At 37.5% G+C, this 17,905-nt stretch overlaps 3 protein-coding genes across 3 annotated transcripts; 2 read left to right on the forward strand and 1 right to left on the reverse strand.

Moving 5' to 3' along the window:
* The first annotated feature begins 453 nt into the window (after positions 1–453).
* LOC114722371 (uncharacterized) lies at positions 454–1,836 on the forward strand. The gene is made up of 2 exons (XM_028908386.1): positions 454–535; positions 1,135–1,836. The coding sequence occupies exons 1-2, from the start codon at positions 485–487 to the stop codon at positions 1,834–1,836; spliced, it is 753 nt and encodes a 250-aa protein (XP_028764219.1). The 5' UTR covers positions 454–484.
* A 1,744-nt stretch (positions 1,837–3,580) lies between these two features.
* On the forward strand, positions 3,581–9,544 carry LOC114722329 (uncharacterized). The gene is made up of 5 exons (XM_028908334.1): positions 3,581–4,777; positions 5,317–5,781; positions 5,872–6,936; positions 7,529–7,712; positions 8,432–9,544. Exons 1-5 carry the CDS (start codon positions 3,689–3,691, stop codon positions 9,400–9,402), a joined length of 3,774 nt encoding a protein of 1,257 aa, XP_028764167.1. The 5' UTR covers positions 3,581–3,688; the 3' UTR covers positions 9,403–9,544.
* Positions 9,545–10,369: 825 nt separating this feature from the next.
* LOC114722347 (calcium-transporting ATPase 2, plasma membrane-type) lies at positions 10,370–16,228 on the reverse strand. Its single transcript, XM_028908358.1, has 7 exons — positions 15,768–16,228; positions 14,326–14,380; positions 12,303–14,251; positions 12,042–12,200; positions 11,757–11,928; positions 11,324–11,622; positions 10,370–11,190 (listed from the first exon to the last, which is right to left on the reverse strand). The coding sequence occupies exons 1-7, from the start codon at positions 15,942–15,944 to the stop codon at positions 10,945–10,947; spliced, it is 3,057 nt and encodes a 1,018-aa protein (XP_028764191.1). The 5' UTR covers positions 15,945–16,228; the 3' UTR covers positions 10,370–10,944.
* Positions 16,229–17,905: the final 1,677 nt, after the last annotated feature.

Consider the following 17,905-nt stretch of genomic DNA (forward strand, 5'->3'; position numbering starts at 1 on the left):
ACTCAGTCTTCTTTATTCAAGCTGATGTTGACATGTGCAGAGAACTGAAACACATTTTTGATATTTACTGTTGTGCTTCTGGCCAACTTATAAATGTCAATAAATCCTGTTTATACTTCACTGCTAATACTCCTTCTTGCTAAAGGAAGAGATTGGTCACATTTTTCAGATTCCTTTGGTTGACATTCCGGGAAACTATTTGGGACTGCCAATTGTTTGGGGAAATCAAAAACCCAGGCGCTTAATTTTGTCACTGATAAAGTGAAGAAGAGAATTATGGGTTGGCAGAAAAAATTTCTATCAGAGGCAGGAAGAGAGGTACTCATTAAATCAGTTGCAAATTCAATTCCTGTTTATCCTATGTCTTGTTTTTTATTCCCAAAAAGGGTCTTTAATAAGCTAGACCAAATCATATCTGCCTTTTGGTGGAATTCTTTTGAAGGCCGAAAGGTGCTGAATGGTAATGTGTGCAAGAGCATAGGAAATGGACGTGGGACCCGTATCTGGGGTGATCATTGGCTGGCTGATATTCCGGGTAAGAAACTTCTCTCTGTTTGCCCTTTGGAACATATGAGAAACCTTACAGTGGCTGAATTATTATCTCCTAATGGTTGGAATCTTTCTCTCATTGAAAATTACATTTCTGATTTTGAAAAAAGAGCCATCCTAAATACTGTTATAAGCTCTTCTAATAGAGATGATAAATGGTTGTGGACCGCGGGGAAAAGGTGCAATTATGTGGTAAAGGAAGGTTACAAGATCGCAAAAGTGAATGGCTCCCATCTTATGCGTAATGTACAGGGTCCTTCTAACAATCCTTTAAAGAATTTATGGAAAGAATTATGGAAGTTGAAGGTACCCAGCAAAATTAAAAATTTTCTTTGGAGGGTGATGCAAAATGCTATTCCAACCTTTGAAAATTTATGCAAAAAGAAAGCCAGTGTGTCGGATTTATGCCTTATTTGTAAGGAGAAAAGTGAGTCGTTGAAGCACTTATTTTTTGAATGTGATTGGGTGAAATTAACCTGGTTTGGAAGCCTCTTTACTTTTAATTTTGATGCTTATACTCCAGTGGACTTTGCTGACTGGTTTAATCATTGCCTCTGCTATCTGCAACTGTCTCATTGGCAAAAGGCTGTCCTGGCCTCTACTCTCTGGTCAATATGGAAGAGCAGAAACAGGTTCTTATATCAAAATGTCACCATTGATCCTGTCTTTACCTTTAAACAAGCAGAGGAGTTGATTCAGGAATACTGGACTGCTAAAGGCTGGAATAATGCTACGGATGCTATTAATGAGGGGGCTGAAAAGAAGAGTGAAGACAAAGCAAACTGGAGTTTGCCACATGATAATGCTCTCAAAATTAATGTGGACTGTGCACTAACACCAGATGAAGCTATTGCTGCTATAGCTTTTGTTGTCCGTGATTCTAATGGATGGGTGTTAGATGGAGCTTCTAGAATAATTGCTGCTGATTCAAGTTTGATGGCTAAAGGTGCTGCACTACAGTTGGCAATGAATTATGCATATGAGAATGACCTTGATGAGGTGATATTCGAATCAGACAACCAAAATCTGATTAACTGCTTGAACAACAATGCCCCTAGTCCAGGTTGGAGGAACTATGTTATCCTTGAGAATCTACAATTCTCAAGGAATCGTCTAAGGAGCCACTCGTGTAGCTGGATCCCGAAAGAGGCAAATTCTGTTGCTGATTGGGTAGCTAGAGCCTCTTTGGCTGGGTCTTGCCCGACTGATTGGGTAATGAGACCGCCACCTCTTTTGCGTAAACTTATAGAATCTGATTTATGCAAAGCCAAAACTAATGTAGGGTGATATTTATTGCTTGATGGTGTTCTACATGACTTTGTACTGTTGATTTATTATGGAATGAATTATTATTGGCAAAAAAAAAAAAGCCGCTTGTGGAGGGGTCATGAGAAATACCAATGGGAAATGGGTTGCGGGCTTCTCCATATTTTTGGGAATACGTGCTGCTATAGAAGCTGAGAAATGGGCGATTTTGATGGGAATGAGGACAACATGGGACCTTGGCTTCCGTAAGATTATTATAGAGTTTGATTCAAAGGAGTTGATTGATAGATTTAACCACCATCATCCAGATCTGACATGTGTATCTTCAGTTTCGAAATTGATAAGCAACGTGAGAAGCAATAACTGGAATCCCATTATATACCTAGAGAGGCAAATAGAGTTGCCCATAGAATTGCAAAGAGAGGCTTCAATGACAAGCATGTCTTTATTTTCTTAAACACGGTCCCAGATTCACTGCGGATCCTTGTTCGTGAAGATAGTTTGGATCTCCATCCCCACCTTGTAATTTCTGAGTTTAGGCTAAGCCCTCTATATTATCAAATATATATACATATAAGTTACTGTAATATTTCAAAAATGCCTTTTAATAACTTCTATCCAATGTTTTAAGAACCGGACCGGACCGGACGGTCGAACCGGTTGAACCGTGACCCGGACTCGTTAACGGCTCGATTTGGACCAAAAAACCGTTCATATAGTTGAGCCGGATTGGACCGGAGTTGAGCCGTAATTGAGCCGGAAACCGGAGTTGGACCGGGAACCAGAACGGTTTTCAGAAAATCGGACGGTTTTTTAGCCTGACTGAAAAAATACTAAAAATTTAAAAAAATAGAAGAAAAATAAAAAAATTGATCCCCTTAAATATCCTAATATATTTTTAGACTATTTATAACAATAGAGTATTATTTCATTGAAAATTTCATATATTGTGGTGTTAAAATGTGAGTCGCTAGTCTTTTTGTTTTGATATTTGGTCTATCGTTTAAAAAAATATTTTGATTTGAATGAATTGATAATTTGTAATATCATTAAATATTTTAAACATACATAAATTTAAATATATAAGGTTTTAGTCCATTTTCAATGATTTCATTATAATTTTAGATTATTTAAATGCATTTCTAAATTATTTAATAATTTGATATTTTTCATATATACTAATTATATGTATATAATATTGTTTTAAATTAATTATTGCATCACCGGTCTGACCAAACGGTCCGACCGATCCGACCGATTGAACCATAACCCGTTGATCTTTCCGGTTCGACTTCCGGTCCGGCTTTTAAAACATTGCTTCTATCTCAAAGTTTACCTCTCCAATAATTAATGACAGAGACTATTAATTATAAAAATGTTAGTATAAATAACGAATTATCAATTTTTCGCTAAATTTTGTAAAAAATGCTACGTTAAACACAAAAAGAGAGCTTTTAGAAGAGCTACTGTAATTGGAATTGAAAAAAGTAATTCTAAGTGAACGTATCCTTTTTTTGGGAGAAAAGAGTAGCAAAGATAGGAGAGCGGCCCAAAAGTTTAAGTCATAACTCTTTATATTGGGCCGGGGAGCCCTTGAGTTCAGGAGACCCTCACCCAATGAATCCAAGCTCAGTAGACTCTAATGAAGCTCATGAAGTATACCCAAAACAAAAAAACACGGAAGCTCGTGAAAGGTTTAAAATGTCTGCGTTTCCCTCCAAACCATGAACAATTTTGAAGATCTTCTGACCAAAAGCAAAAAAAAAAAAAACTGAAGATCTCTCTCAGTCTGACGGTGCAAAACTCAGAAATCATCGTGGGAATGTGAAGTTCTTATTTACAAAGTTCAATTCCATGTCCGAAGTATTTCGAAATGGATAGGAGACTTTGCTCATCTCTCCAGACCTCGGCGGAGGACTTTCTTTCATCAGCCACGGCGCTAAGCCTGAAATCTTCCAAGTCTTCCCTCAAAACCCTCATTCATAAGATTAAGCCCTCGTCTGGTCTATGTTCTTCTCTCCCTCTATCTCTCTGCGATTCCATCTCAAACTCAGTACAATCCTTCCGGAACATTCTAGAACCAAATTCTCTAAACCTCGGACTCTCCAACTCACCCCCCTCCCCTCCCACTAAGCGCCTCCGACGCTCCTCGCGCCATTGCAAGACTACATCTGAGCCGGAAAGCGAACCCCATGGCTCTAATATCGAGGATGAGAAGCAAAATATTCTTCGGCGTCTTGAAATTCTCGCTCACATTGCGCTGTTATGCGTTTCGCATCCCCAAAATGTGTTCTCACCCTCCAATTTACTGCCGGGTGTTCAGGCATTGCATGATAATCTGATTGTATTTGAGTCGGCTTCCGTTTTGTCATCGGAGATTGAATGTCTGTGTGAAGAGTGGTGGAAGAAGAATCTGCCAGGCCACGAATTGTTGATTTCCCAGTTTCTCCCTTTTCTACTCTCAAGATCGCTGACCCTGAAGAAGAAGGTGGATGTGCATAGAGTTTGTGTATTGCGGGAGGCTTTTCTCTTGCTTGATTTTGATGACGAGAGTATTGATGATTTGAAACTCTTGCTGGTTCGATGTGTTATATCACCGGTTTATTTGAAAACAGAGGATGGACGGCGCTTCCTATCGTTTATTTTTGGATTAAGTAATCAACTTGTTAAAGAATTACTGGCAATGATTCGCTCCCAGATACCATTTGGAAGGAAGTCCATGCTGGAGGCTTATGGGGATATTCTGTTTCGGGCCTGGAAAGCCGCTCAAGGAGATTCGAGGGTTGAAATTGAGAATAGGTTTTTGCAGGATTTGGTCGAGGGTGCCATACATGCTAGTGCTGCAACCTTTGCTTCACACATTAGGAGGGTTTTGGGAGCTTTTATTGGTCAGAGGACCACCAATGGGGTTGAGAAGCTACTTTTTCGACTTGCAGAGCCTGTGATATTTAGATCTCTGCAGGTACTTCCTATATACGTGCACCTGTGTCTGCTTACACGTTCTTTCTTTAAGAATTTGGTTGTGCCTTTGTTGATGCTTCCGAATAGTAAAAATTGGGGCAGACATGTTCTCCCGTGTTAAATATTGATTTGGCAAGATATCCGCACAAAAACTGCTTGTTGATATGTAGAATTGGGGAGTCTAAATCACAAAACTAACTGGAATAGCAGAATTACGGGGGTTGTACTGTCATTTTTAGTAGGAAGGCGTTCCCGACTCAAGTATTTTTGTAGCTGAGAAAGCCTGCGTAGGAGTTTCCTTAGTTTTATACTTTTATTGTTTCCTAAAACAAGAACATAATGCTTAGTGTGGCACAATGAACTTAATTTTTTTGCCTTCAGCTTTTTTTTTTTTTGAATCTTCTCCTCAATCAGATAACGTTCAGGAGCTGCTGACCTAGCGGATATAAGTTCAAACACTATGCTGGGCTTAGAAGTGTCCCAAACTATTAATTTAGTCTCTACATAAGCAGAATTTTTCTTTTTGATGCCTTGAAATAGGTAGCGAATTCGAATGTCCGTCAGAATGCTTTGCATCTACTTCTGGACGTGTTTCCTCTTGAAGATCCTGACGCCACAAAAGAGGAGAAGGATACGCTGCTTGATAAACAGTTCTTTTTATTGGAAAGACTACTTACAGACGACTGTCCAGAAGTGAGAAAAATTGCTGTTGAAGGTTCATGCCGAGTTCTTCATCTATATTGGGAAATTATTCCTTCACCAACCATAACAAAGATAATTAAAAAAATAGCCGATGACATTTCTCATGATGTTTGTCATGAGGTTAGGCTCTCTTCACTGAAAGGCATTGTTTATCTGCTTGGCAATCCTCATTCTCACGAAATTCTTAAGGTGCTCTTGCCTAGACTGAGGCATCTGTTGCTGGACGGTGTCCTCACTGTACGAGTTGCTGCGGCAGATCTGCTTCTCCATTTAAATACTATCAGAAATTTTCAGTTCAACAAGGTACAGCTTTGTTTTAAATTTAGAATTACCCTAGAAATGCATTCTCTCATGCCTCTCATATCATTGCTAAAATGATTTGCTTTTATGTAGGTGGTGGATCTTGATACGTTACTGGCGGTGCTTGCTAATGATCAACCTCCTGTAGCTCAAAAATTAACAAAATTGCTTATACCTTCATACTTTCCCTTAAAAGTGCCGGTTGAGGAGGCATGTAATCGCTGTGTGACTCTTGTGAAAAGGTCTCCTATTGGCGGGGCAAGATTTTGCAAGTTTGTCATCTCTGAAGGACCATCTAGAAAGCATCTTGTGGAACTGGTCAAAATATTCTTGAGTTTGGTCTTGTCTCCCAATAAGCTAGATGCACATCAGATTGAGGGCTTTCTTGTTGCTTCTAGCTATGTATGTGATAACTTAGCTAGTGAACCTTGTGATAGAAATGCCCTCAAAGAATTAATTGCTGGGGACAAAGGGAAAGCCTTACTTGCTGTGGCATCTACAAGCCAAGCCCATTCTTCTTTATTCAATATTGTCTCTAACATCTGTCCGGATGGCATTGCTGGAATTCTTGAAGAATGCATGTATGTAATCACAAACTGCAATGGTTTACCTAAAGATATTGATTGCGAAGCTGAATTGAGGTCCGCGCATAAGTTGCTACTTTCTTCAGGAAATTTTGATGACATGTTTGAAACTTTATCAACCCTCTTGCATAAGACTGCCTACCGTTGTCATATTAAATTTGGCATAGAAATGGCATCATACCGTGCTTCTTCAGCAAAGAGGAAGATGTCTAAGTCATCTGGAAAATTTCCAATCAAGTTGAAAGTTATCAACAGAAAGCAATCTTTTGAGGATGATTATTCTGTTGCTGTTGGGATAGCATGGCAAATTAGAGACATGCTTCTGCATGAAGATACCAAGAAATCTCTATTGAAATCTCAAAGTCTGGAAATGTCGTTTTCTGCTCTTAAAGTGATATCTGATGTCAGTATCGTGCATTGTGGGCAATGCGAATATTTGGACACCTCTCCTGTTTTGGCATATATGGCTCTTGCTCTGGAAATGTCTCTGTACAATATTGAACCCGGTACTATACAGAAAAAAGATAACAGGAAGGAAAGAGATAAAAATAATTCTTCTATGTTGCTTTCAGAGGCAAGTGAAATTCCTTCTTGCAGTTTGCTCAAATTTGGGCTCTGTTAAAAATTTTCCCATGGTAGACTTTCTTGGATTTCTGGCCTTATTTGCTGGCTATTGTTAGAAAATGGTTCTGCAATTGTTTCGTTTCCTTGCAGGCAGGCGATGCCATTTGTAGTGTTTTTGTCTCCCCTTCATTTCTTTTGCTTCCTTTTTGTTTCTAGGCTAGTAAATGCATATTTGCAAACTTCAAAATCATATGTAGGTATATCATATAGAGACCAAAGAAGTTGTCCAACTTAATTACTATTGCTATCCCCCATGGTGTCGTGATACATGAAAATATTTAAGCTGTGCAGGTTATTGTATATATTGCCTCCTTTGAAACTTTCAGTTTTCTTGATTCTTCATTATCGCATAATAATCACATGCACCTCAAAGTTCATTTTTGAAATCTTCCGCTAGATTTTTGTGTAGAACTCGTCATGCATTAAATAGAATGACTATGGCTTGTGAACCTTTCTTTACTACTGTTCCTGCCTGAAACATTGCTAGTGAGTGGGTGAGTTGCCTAACTTCTAACCTAGCCCCGCAAAAATTTTCTACGCAGACTATTTTAGAGACGGCAATGGACAATACATTCTGCTGTTTAGAAAAATTATTTGGAGCAGATGACAGCGCAAAACAGGGCAAAATGGATTTGGACATGTTGCAGTCTACCAGAAGGACAACTCGAAATCCTGCTCAACGGCGTAGGTCATCTCCTACAGATGCTCCCAGCCTGAATAACGGTGGTGAGTGACCATGCAAGGAGCATAAATAAGACTAAATACGCAAAATAAGCAATTTTCTCTATCACACTTTCGCATGTGAGAAATAATGGGCTTGCTTTGGCCGAGTGCTTGGAGCTCACTTACCGCAATGCTTTGTGTTTACAGTTTGAAAAACATTGACTTGATCTGTGGCACACTATCAGATTAATTGGTTCTGAATAGGCTGGTATTAGTATTCATTTTTTTTTTTTAATGTATCTCAGGAGATGATTCACCACAGATTTTGCCCTTTGAGTACCTTATTTTATGCACGACCCTTGTATAGTGTTGCACTCCAAACACTCAGTATATTATTAACACGTCAAGAAATGTCAGATATTTTCGGTCATTACATTAGAGCCACATTGTTTACATTAGAGCCACATTGTCATTCTTATATGTGCATAAGAAAGTAGCATCGTTAGAGATTTATAGGGGTTCATGAATGAGAAGGTCATGTTAGAGGGCTGTTTCTTAGCTAGGAACTGGCCCTCATTGTCATGCAGAATAGACACCAAACCTCTGTTGAAGCTCGTTTTTTTGTTGTGGCCGGCTGCCGGCTGGCAACTGATTAACATTTAAACATTGCATTTGGAACGCTTATGATGCACGTGAGACATGAATTTGGCCTGTCTTTGATTGTGTCTTGAGGTATTCTCCTTTACTTTTTCATGACTATTGGTTTTATATTATTTGCATAGGGTCTGAATACGATGAGCCACGAGTATTATGTAAAGTGAAGATGCTTACAGCTGTTCTCATGTTCATGGTTGACATCACTGCAATGGGCATTGCTCTTGACAAGCCTGGAGTCTTGTTAAATTACACTTCAGGATGTGTAAAACACATCATATCTTTAATTGACGGACTACATCATAACCAAATTCATCTTAATGAAGAGGATATGAAGGATACAATTTTCTGTCTGAAGAGCTCTTTCACCTATGCAGCGAAATTACTCAATCTGATACTTGGACACTTGAGTGAATCTTCCACAACTTCACCTAAAGCTTTTGATCTTGCCAATGACTTGATGGATTTAATTATCCTGATTGAATTATACTGGGGCTCTGGGTGCGCATCGGGTCTTGTTGCAGCAGTGAAACCCTGGCTCCCTGATTTGGTGCTGGCATTAGGATCTGGAATCATATTAAAACAAAGGCAGGGTGATGAGATAAGCCCAGTTTCATCAGACAGAATGAAGCTTCATTTTCCTAAATGGCCCTTGATTTTAGCCAAAATCGAACTTTCTGGAGTAAAAACACATGGCGATGAGGAGGATGGCAAATGTTCTCAACCACAAAAATTTTCTGCTTTCAATAAACTTCTGGCAATGCTGATTATACAATTGAGAGGGAATCCATACATAATGGATGCAGTTGGGGTTATTTTCTTGACTTGTTCATTGATTGGGCTGGAGAGACAAGATTTTGAATTGGCATTAGGACTCTTGCGCTTTGTATGTCTAAAATTATTTAGACAAGATGACCGGGATTGGGGTGAATTAATGCTGTCTTTTCTGCAAGAGATCTACCCTAAGATAGAGAGAGAAATTGCAGAACGAAGTCATGAAGATGATCAGGAGAAATTAGACAATGCAAAGAAGCTGCTTGAACCTCTTTGGATGTATCATTTATATGAAACGGGTAGGGTCTCCATGACTGAAGCATAGACAGTGCTATATTTTTGCTTTTGCGAATCTGTTGTGGAAATTTGAGAATATTATTCGAGAGCCGTTAAATCTCTGTTGTAAATAATTTACTTATTTCCACCTGTGTTTTTTGTTGGTATAAAGATATGGTTGGACAAACTTGGCAGGAATTTATTTCTTTATTCTTGATCCTCCTGGTATTTTTATTTTTGATAGAGTAAGAAAAAAAATTATCCTCAATAAATAGTACTCCTTCGGTCTTTAGTATAAGACTCATTTAATTAATTTGATTAGATTAAGGAAGTTAGGTAAGTTAGTTAATTATGAGAAATGTGACACGTTTTTCCTAAGATACTATAATCATCTTTCTTAATATCTCTTCTTCTTTTTCTACTTAATTATTGTTGAGGGAGTATCTATAAGGGTAATTTAAAGAAAATTGATAAATATAAAAAATGAGTTTTATATTTAGAATTAAAATCAATTCAACAATTGGGTTTTATATTAAAGACAGGAGTAGTAATAAAGATTTCAACAAAGAACTACTTGTTAGATGTTGAAAATTCATCATCTCTCTTTATGTTGAAGACCTAAACCAACTTGATTAGAAGTATAACTTTAAATTATTTTAAATTTTTATGAGCATTAATAGATTTTATGAGGTTGTGTTTCTTAATACATCATGTGATAAATTAATTTTATTGTTATCATAAAAGTTATAAGAAGTCAACATATTTTATTTAAAAAATGTTACTTTTGATCCTTTCTAGTTTTTTTTTTTGGTAAATCTTTTAATCTTAATATTACTTTCCAGGGGAATCTATTTTAGATGGAAATAATTAATACCTTCAGTTTTAATTATAACACCTTATTTGTAAATTATAAACGAAGTTTTATAATTAGAATCGGAGATAATATATTTTTGACAGTAAACAAAATCAATTTGTTGATAACAGACTTGACTTAGGTGCACATCTCGCCAGAAGGATTGTTAATAAAATCATCATGTGGAATCTTTTAAAAAATCATAACAGGGAATCACCGTTGCTAGGTACAAGTCAGTTCTAGTTGCTAATAACAAGTCAATGACAGTGCTACAACTCAGTTCCGGCTCAAATTACACATCTATTCCCAGGAATCCTCAAACAGAAGCAGTACCAAGCAACTAATGTACACATGTACAATAATTGAGGACCTGAAAGCACTGCCACTATAGTAAACCTTAAAACTATTGTTGAAAAAAATAATATATCGATCTCAAGCCCTTGAAAAGAAAATTTTACTGATCCAAAGGCTTCAGATCGATAAATTCTTCAATCAAACAATAGCTTTAAGCGGTACCAAATACCTATGTGCACGTGTACAATAACTGGGGACCTGAAAGCACTGGCGCTAGGATAAACCTTAAAACTATTGTTTGAAAGAATCTATCGATCTGAAACCCTTAGAAGAAGAATTTATCGAAATAAACTCAGATCAATAAATTCTTTCAAATGATAGATTTAAGCAATGTCAACAACTATGTACACTGTTGTTAAAGAAGAATTTATTGATCTGAAGCCCTTAGATCGAGACAGAGAGCATCTTTACGACAGCTGCAATTGGCATGCCCAAAAGCCCGATAAATATGCTTGAAAACCACTGCTGCAGAGTGAGAGGTGTGGTGTTTGCAAAGGTCCCCAAGAACTCAACGATTATGATTTGAAAGATAACAGTGCAGCTGACAACGCCTACGAAAACATAATTATTCAATATGCCTTTGAAAACATTTACTTTCTCCATCTCACGTGAGCTTATTTCATTAAAAACCTGCAAAATCAAAGTCCACATCTGATAAGGCAACATGCAGATAGAAGCTCGACATGTCTAAATAGATTGGTTATGCAAACATTCTTCGGCTTATCAATGTCAAAAAAGCTAGAGTTCTTAGAGGCTTGTTTACCTGACAGAAGACAAATGTGTTAAAAATTAACGTGTTGAGGATCAGATCAGCATCAGGGCCATTGAGGTTAAAATACAACTTTCCACTGGTCTGAAGAAACCATATCACCATAATCTGATACAATGATTGTCCTAAGATGTTCCTCCACATGATGCTGCTAATGAAATTACCTGTCCTTCCTACTGGTGACCGCTTCATTAATTCATCGTTTGGAGGTTCAGTTGCAAGAGCCAGTGCTCCCAGCGTGTCCATTATCATGTTCACCCACAGTAGTTGTACAGCTGTAAGGGGTGCACTTCCTGAAGAGCACATGAATGCATAATCTTAAGACGAAGCAGAGGACAATTTCCAGAAACCTCAATAGTAAGAAGAAATTAAAAATATTGAAAGACAGTTCATAATCAATCTAGTCAAGTTATGATTGATGTGTGACCTGTCCAGCAAGCCGAAGTGAAGTTCACTAGTAACGCAACCACATTAACAGTCAGCTGGAACTGCACAAACTTCTGAATGTTTATGTACACTGAACGTCCCCATTTTGCCACTGTCACGATTGTGGAAAAATTATCATCCAGAATGATGACATCTGCACTTTCTTTAGCAACCTACACAGAAATCACAAAATTAGTACGGAAAAAAAATTGTGTCTTTTTCCCCCTTTCCCCCCATGTTAATCTTTATTACATTTAAATATAGACGGCAACAGTATAGAACTCACCTCAGTTCCAGCAATGCCCATTGCAAGTCCAATGTCAGCTTCATGAAGGGCTGGGGCATCATTTGTTCCATCACCAGTCACAGCTACGACTTCCCCAAATGTGGTACGGAGGTGTTTTACCAATGTATGCTTGTCCATAGGTGAAGAACGGGCCATAACCTACGGAGGAAATTGAAGATCGTGTTAGAAAGGATTAACTACATATTCTTGGTTGTGTATTAAGGAAATCAACATGGTTTGTACAGAAAGAGAATGAAGCACCTGAATTTTTGGGATCAGTTTGAGCAATTCCTCTTGACTCTTCTCTCTAAATTCTGGACCTTCAATGGCTACACCATCGTCTGTTAAAATCCCGCACTCTCTAGCTATAGCCTTTGCAGTATCAATATTGTCACCCGTAACCATCCTTACTTTTATACCAGCTGAACGACAAACTGCAACTGATTCTTTAACACCAGGACGAACAGGATCCTTAATACCAACAATTCCAATACAAGTATACCCAGAAACTGGAATGGGGTCTTCAGCTGAGAATCCCTTTTCCATGTCCATGTAGGCAATGCACAGAGTCCTAAGTGCGTCACTTGCAAATTGGTTTATTGTCACCGTAAGATGGTTCCTATATTCTTCATCAAGCGGAACAACCTCACCTTTGGAATTGATAACCTTGTCACAGGCAGCCAGAATTATTTCAGAAGCTCCTTTTGTGTGGGCTCTGAAGCCTCCTCCCTCGGAAAGCTCCACAATTACACCCATCCTTTTCTTTACAGAGTTAAATGGCTCAACTTTGACAAGCTTACAAGCATTTCTCTCTGCCTGAAAGTCCCCACCTACAGATAACCCAAACTCCAATATTGCAGCATCCGTTGGTGACCCCAAAACCTCGCGTTTTCCATTTTCATTGACTGCAACTTCTCCTCCAGTGTTAAGAAATATTGACTGTAGCAGGACTTTCACAGCAGAATCAGGAAGATCAGAAGGCAAGGTAGAAGAAGCATCATTGCTCACTTCCTTCCTATTCATACAAATGCATGTTTTCACGACTGTCATGCGGTTGGTAGTTAATGTTCCAGTCTTGTCACTGCATATAGTTGTGGCTGATCCCATGGTTTCACAAGCTGCTAAGTTTCGGACAAGGGCTTTGTCATTCATCATCTTCTTCATAGCAAAAGCAAGGCTCAATGTGACAGCTAACGGCAGCCCCTCTGGAACAGCAACAACAACAATTGTAACTGCAACAGCAAAGAATTCCAAAGTTTGCAACGCATCATCTCCAGACCAGGTCAAGAGGCTTCCTTCTTGGAACTTACGGCTCAAAAGGCTTTGCACTAAAACTGCAAAAGTAATTACAGCAAAGAACAGGCCAATCTTCCCAATAATGGTTGCCACTCCATTTAACTTCACCTGCAACGGGGTTTCATCAACTCCTCCTTCACTGAGAGTTGCCATCAACTTACCCCATTGAGTACTCATCCCAACTGTGGTAACCATCATTTTGCAAGAGCCATCTTTGACCTTAGTGCCTGAAAGAAGAAATGGATTTTCAGAAGTCACCATCACCGGTTCACTCTCTCCAGTCAAACTTGACTCGTCGATCATGACAGAAAATCCGGAAAGAAATAGGCCATCTGCCGGCACTTGATCTCCTATAGCAAGATGCACAATGTCACCGGGAAGTAAATCATATATTGACATTTTCTGCCTATAACCATTTCTTGTGACCTGAATGGTAATCTTCTTCTTCTCCTTGTCCAAGTCCTTGAATTGTAATGATTGGCGGTAATCACTTGTTGCTGTCACAAAGACAACCAGCAAGATACTTGCAACAATTCCAAGACCATCATGGGCACCATGGGGCCATCCTTCCATTGCTATGCCAACTATGAGAGACACAAGAGCGCATACACCAAGGATCATGAGAGTCATGTCTTGGAGGGCTTCCCAAACAAAAACCCAGAAACTCCGAGCCTCACTCTCAGTAAATTTGTTGATTCCATAAATCTTTTGTCTCTTGTTAAGAAGATCAGGGTCATTGCTGAGGCCATCAGTGATTGAAGCCGAAAGCTTGCCTGCAAGACCATTAACCCCGCCATGATATTTCAGCTTCTTTATATCATGACCTTCAACAATAGACCCCAATTCTTCGGCACAGATCTGAAAACCTTCTGCTTTAACATTCTCGGGTACAACATAGTCACTTTGTGGCACACCTGCAGATGTAGTGACAAGTAAGTATACAGACAAACTCTCAAGTGCATTTCAAAATAATGCTGAAGAAAATCACCTTGAATAAATTGAAGAGCCGCTTTGGAGACTAGAACAGCAACCCTCAGCTTCTCCTACATCAAAAAGACAACGAATATTTGAGAAATATTAACATCGAATGTGGCACTACTTTAATGGAAAGGTAGAGGAATATGCTCTTTAAAAGCATTTTCAAGTTCATTTGCTATAAAAATAATCTGTATATGCTGTCAGGCAATAATGAATAATTTGGAGAAAGAGAAAATTTGAAGGCGGAAGAAGAACTAACTAAAATACATGTAATCACTTCCCTATAACAAGAAATAGGAAAAAAAACGCAAGGGGTCTGGAAAATTAAGAGAATAACTGTGTTGGGATGGCATTTCCAATCGACATCAACTTCAACATTGTACTATTTCTAGTTCCCTTTAATTTTATGGCCAAGTAATAGTAGATTGATAGTGCCTTTATTTTGAAATCGTTGATGTGGCAAAAGTATCAGGTCCGGTTCTGATCCTCTCGATTTGCATTAAACATGCATACCAACGAAGCAATCTAACCACCACTCTGTTTCCTTCACAGCTTAACTTATTACCTACATTAGCATTATCTCACACCACTTGATGGTAGGGCCCTTGTATTGCACGAAATCTTATATAGTAAGCCATACTGTTTATTGCGTGAGAATAATACGACTTCTTATAAACTTCTTAGATACTGTAGGTCTCGTCAAGAGAAGCTTCCAAGGAATATGTTTTTAAAAACCAACTAGAAATCTGCTAGTTTAGCTACATTTTGGGACATTCTTCCCCTCAGTAAGTATCTTCAACCATAACTTATAAAAATATTCTTTTGCATAATCAATGGAAGAGGAGCAATGTTCCTCTGTTTATGAGTCTGATAAAATACTATCACCTATGAAGTAAATACAGGAGCAAAAACAAATGATAAAAAATAAGTCACAGAGATGCATTTGTCCTTTTATAACGCAATTTAAAAAAGTTATACTGCATAAATCAGTGAGCAATAAATAAATAAATAAATTTAATATTTTAAACCTGTCTCAGAACAATGCAGGAAATTTAAGGATTAAAACTTGAAATATCTCTTGTGTGAAAATATCATTTAGAGAAGCTTTTAGTATGTTGCTGTGCCGAGCATGAAGAGTCAGTCTGATTCATCTCTCGCAGTTTTACGGAATAGTGTTAAAGGTAAGGTAGGAGACAAGTCAAAGAACAGAGAAGTAGAGAACAGAATGTTTGTCTTTGATGGAATTAAAAATTCTTATGAGAGGGCTTTTCATATGTCGGACGGAAATGCTCATTTGTCGCCCAAAAATCTATCTCTTTCCTTTCCTTTGATAGATTCATTGTTCGTATGGTTTTGAACCTAGGTCTGATTCAAATAAGAAGCATCTTGAATCTGTCCCAATAGTCTCCAACAATGGACCATACATCGACGATTTATACAAGGTAGAAATACCTGGTTGGTACGACGCATAGCAGCCACTTCGTCTCGCTTGGAGAGATTGGCAGTGAAACGAAACCGTCGTTTGCGGTTCTTCACTACACCGCATACGTTCCTCCATTTTTCAAGAGCTTCTCTTGACGAGTTCTTAGATCGCACTCTTGTAAAGCGTTCATCTATAAATTGATCCATCGCCAGACCGTATCCTTTGCTTTGCTCACTTATCTTCTTTGCGTTCTAATTTTTCCTTCTGGAACTGTATCCTCAGAGACCCCCCTACATGAGCTTCATATACCCATGCTGACTATCACTGCGAAAAGAAAAATAGTAGCAGCCTCCGCGGGAAGTACAGGACTATTTCCACGAAGAATCGTAACTCGCAAGACAAGCCTGCCAAAAAGGAAGAAGACTCGGTAGGGAGGAGCACAATGTGACTCTCTCTTTGAATTAAAGGCTCACTGGCTAAGATTAGAAGCGGGATCAATGGGTCCCGCCTTCTTTAAAAAAAAAAAAAAAAAAGGGCATCCATGCCTACCAGAATTTTTAGCAGCAGCTAAAGCCGCGGAACTTAATTCGGAAAAATAAGGAAACAAGAAAGAATATGATACCATCGCTGCTGGGTAATAAAGTATGAAGAGGGCATTAGAAGGGATTCCTTGTTTTCTGTTACTGCTAGAACAAGGGGAACTTCTTGGACGAGTCCAGTGCCCGCGGGCCCCTAAAATTAATAACTATATTTAATTATTTATATAAATTACCTACAAATACGAGTATTCTTGCAAAATAGAAAATGTATTGAAAAAGCAAAATTTTTTTAATTTTATTCTCATTCTAGTTTTCTCTTTTACCAGCAACTTGTTAGAATTTTTCCTCTCTTTACAACTACCAATCATCTCATATCTCACTCTTTTTTCTCTATTTTCAATAAAAATTAAAAAATAAGCATTAAATATATTATATAAGTGATTGATATTTAGCATTAAAACTTTTTTTTATATAGACGACTTATATTTAGGAGTAGAGTGTGCCTTTTTATAAAAAATAATTTGGAGCAAGGACCTAATTTATTTTCAAGACTGTGCAGGCAGATATGTTTATCGAGCGGTTTGTATGCAACTTTACCTTTCTTCTATTATTTTTTTCATTTACAACTAACTACCAAACAAGTTATTCTAATTTTAATATCACTGCTACGTTTAGTTTAGATGTGATTTCAGACTCATGAAAGAATGCCTATGCTTAAAAATATTTAAGAAAAATGCTAAGGGTTATTGGAGTAAAAGACAACACATTACTTGCAAACACCAATTGTAAGACGTATTTTCCTCTTAGTTATACATACATTAGTAAACTTCTTATATCTTCTGAGATGCTAAATGCCGATTGGAATTTATTTTAATCTTTCAAAACATTTTTAGCTGCTCACCATCAAGTCACTAGACACTCGATCTCCTTGAAAAACTCGGCACCTATAAACAAACCAGTATTTTCCAGTACCCATCATCATTTTAATAGTGGTGATGTCGCTTGCGGATAATAATTTAAATTAGAACTTGTTTGGAGCTCCTTGCGTTAAATGTTTATAAGTATCTTTATATAAGTTGATATAATTTTAAAAATTTGCATTTTGAAAGACCCTACCGCGATTTCGAATAAAGATATAAAGAGGACTCACTCCTTACTTTTATAATGACGTGGATTTTGGGGAATTATATATATATATATGGATTAATGTGCATTTAACACGTCAAAATAATTTTTTCATGTGTATTTAGTAACCTAAAATATTTTATGATGCATCTAATATGTTGGAGGTATTTTTTTAAGTATGTGCAGTATTTTTTAACCTATCCGACAACCTAAAATATTTTTTCAAGTATATTCAGTAACTTAAAATATTTTTAGTGCATAAAAAAAACTCTAAAGTACTGCATGTATCTAAAAAAATACTAAGGATATTTGATGCATCACATAAGTATAAAGTGTGAACCCTCAATCCTATATACTACACCCCTTGAACTTTTATTATAAATATAAGACTCCAGTTTATTTGTTTTTTATATTATCTATTTGTTTGATTAATATGTGGAATAATAAAATTCTAATTAATATATTTGGTAACCAAAATATTTAGTAAAGATAATATTTATTTA

The sequence above is a fragment of the Neltuma alba genome, unplaced genomic scaffold (genome assembly GCF_004799145.2).
Source record: "Neltuma alba isolate B1F8T4 unplaced genomic scaffold, ASM479914v2 tig00012090_pilon, whole genome shotgun sequence".
NCBI classification, from domain to species: Eukaryota; Viridiplantae; Streptophyta; class Magnoliopsida; order Fabales; family Fabaceae; genus Neltuma; species Neltuma alba.

Bases quoted from the DNA above. Each gene is read 5' to 3' on its own strand.
- LOC114722347 (XM_028908358.1), bottom strand. From the start codon at position 15,944: ATGGATCAATTTATAGATGAACGCTTTACAAGAGTGCGATCTAAGAAC. The intron at 14,381-15,767 runs GTATTTCTACCT...TTTTTGATGTAG, and splicing joins CTATGCGTCGTACCAACCAG to GAGAAGCTGAGGGTTGCTGT. The intron at 11,623-11,756 runs GTCACACATCAA...TGTGCTCTTCAG, and splicing joins CACTTCGGCTTGCTGGACAG to GAAGTGCACCCCTTACAGCT.
- LOC114722371 (XM_028908386.1), top strand. From the start codon at position 485: ATGGACGTGGGACCCGTATCTGGGGTGATCATTGGCTGGCTGATATTC. The intron at 536-1,134 runs GTAAGAAACTTC...CATTGGCAAAAG, and splicing joins TTGGCTGGCTGATATTCCGG to GCTGTCCTGGCCTCTACTCT.
- LOC114722329 (XM_028908334.1), top strand. From the start codon at position 3,689: ATGGATAGGAGACTTTGCTCATCTCTCCAGACCTCGGCGGAGGACTTT. The intron at 6,937-7,528 runs GCAAGTGAAATT...TTTTCTACGCAG, and splicing joins CTTCTATGTTGCTTTCAGAG to ACTATTTTAGAGACGGCAAT. The intron at 7,713-8,431 runs GTGAGTGACCAT...TTATTTGCATAG, and splicing joins TCCCAGCCTGAATAACGGTG to GGTCTGAATACGATGAGCCA.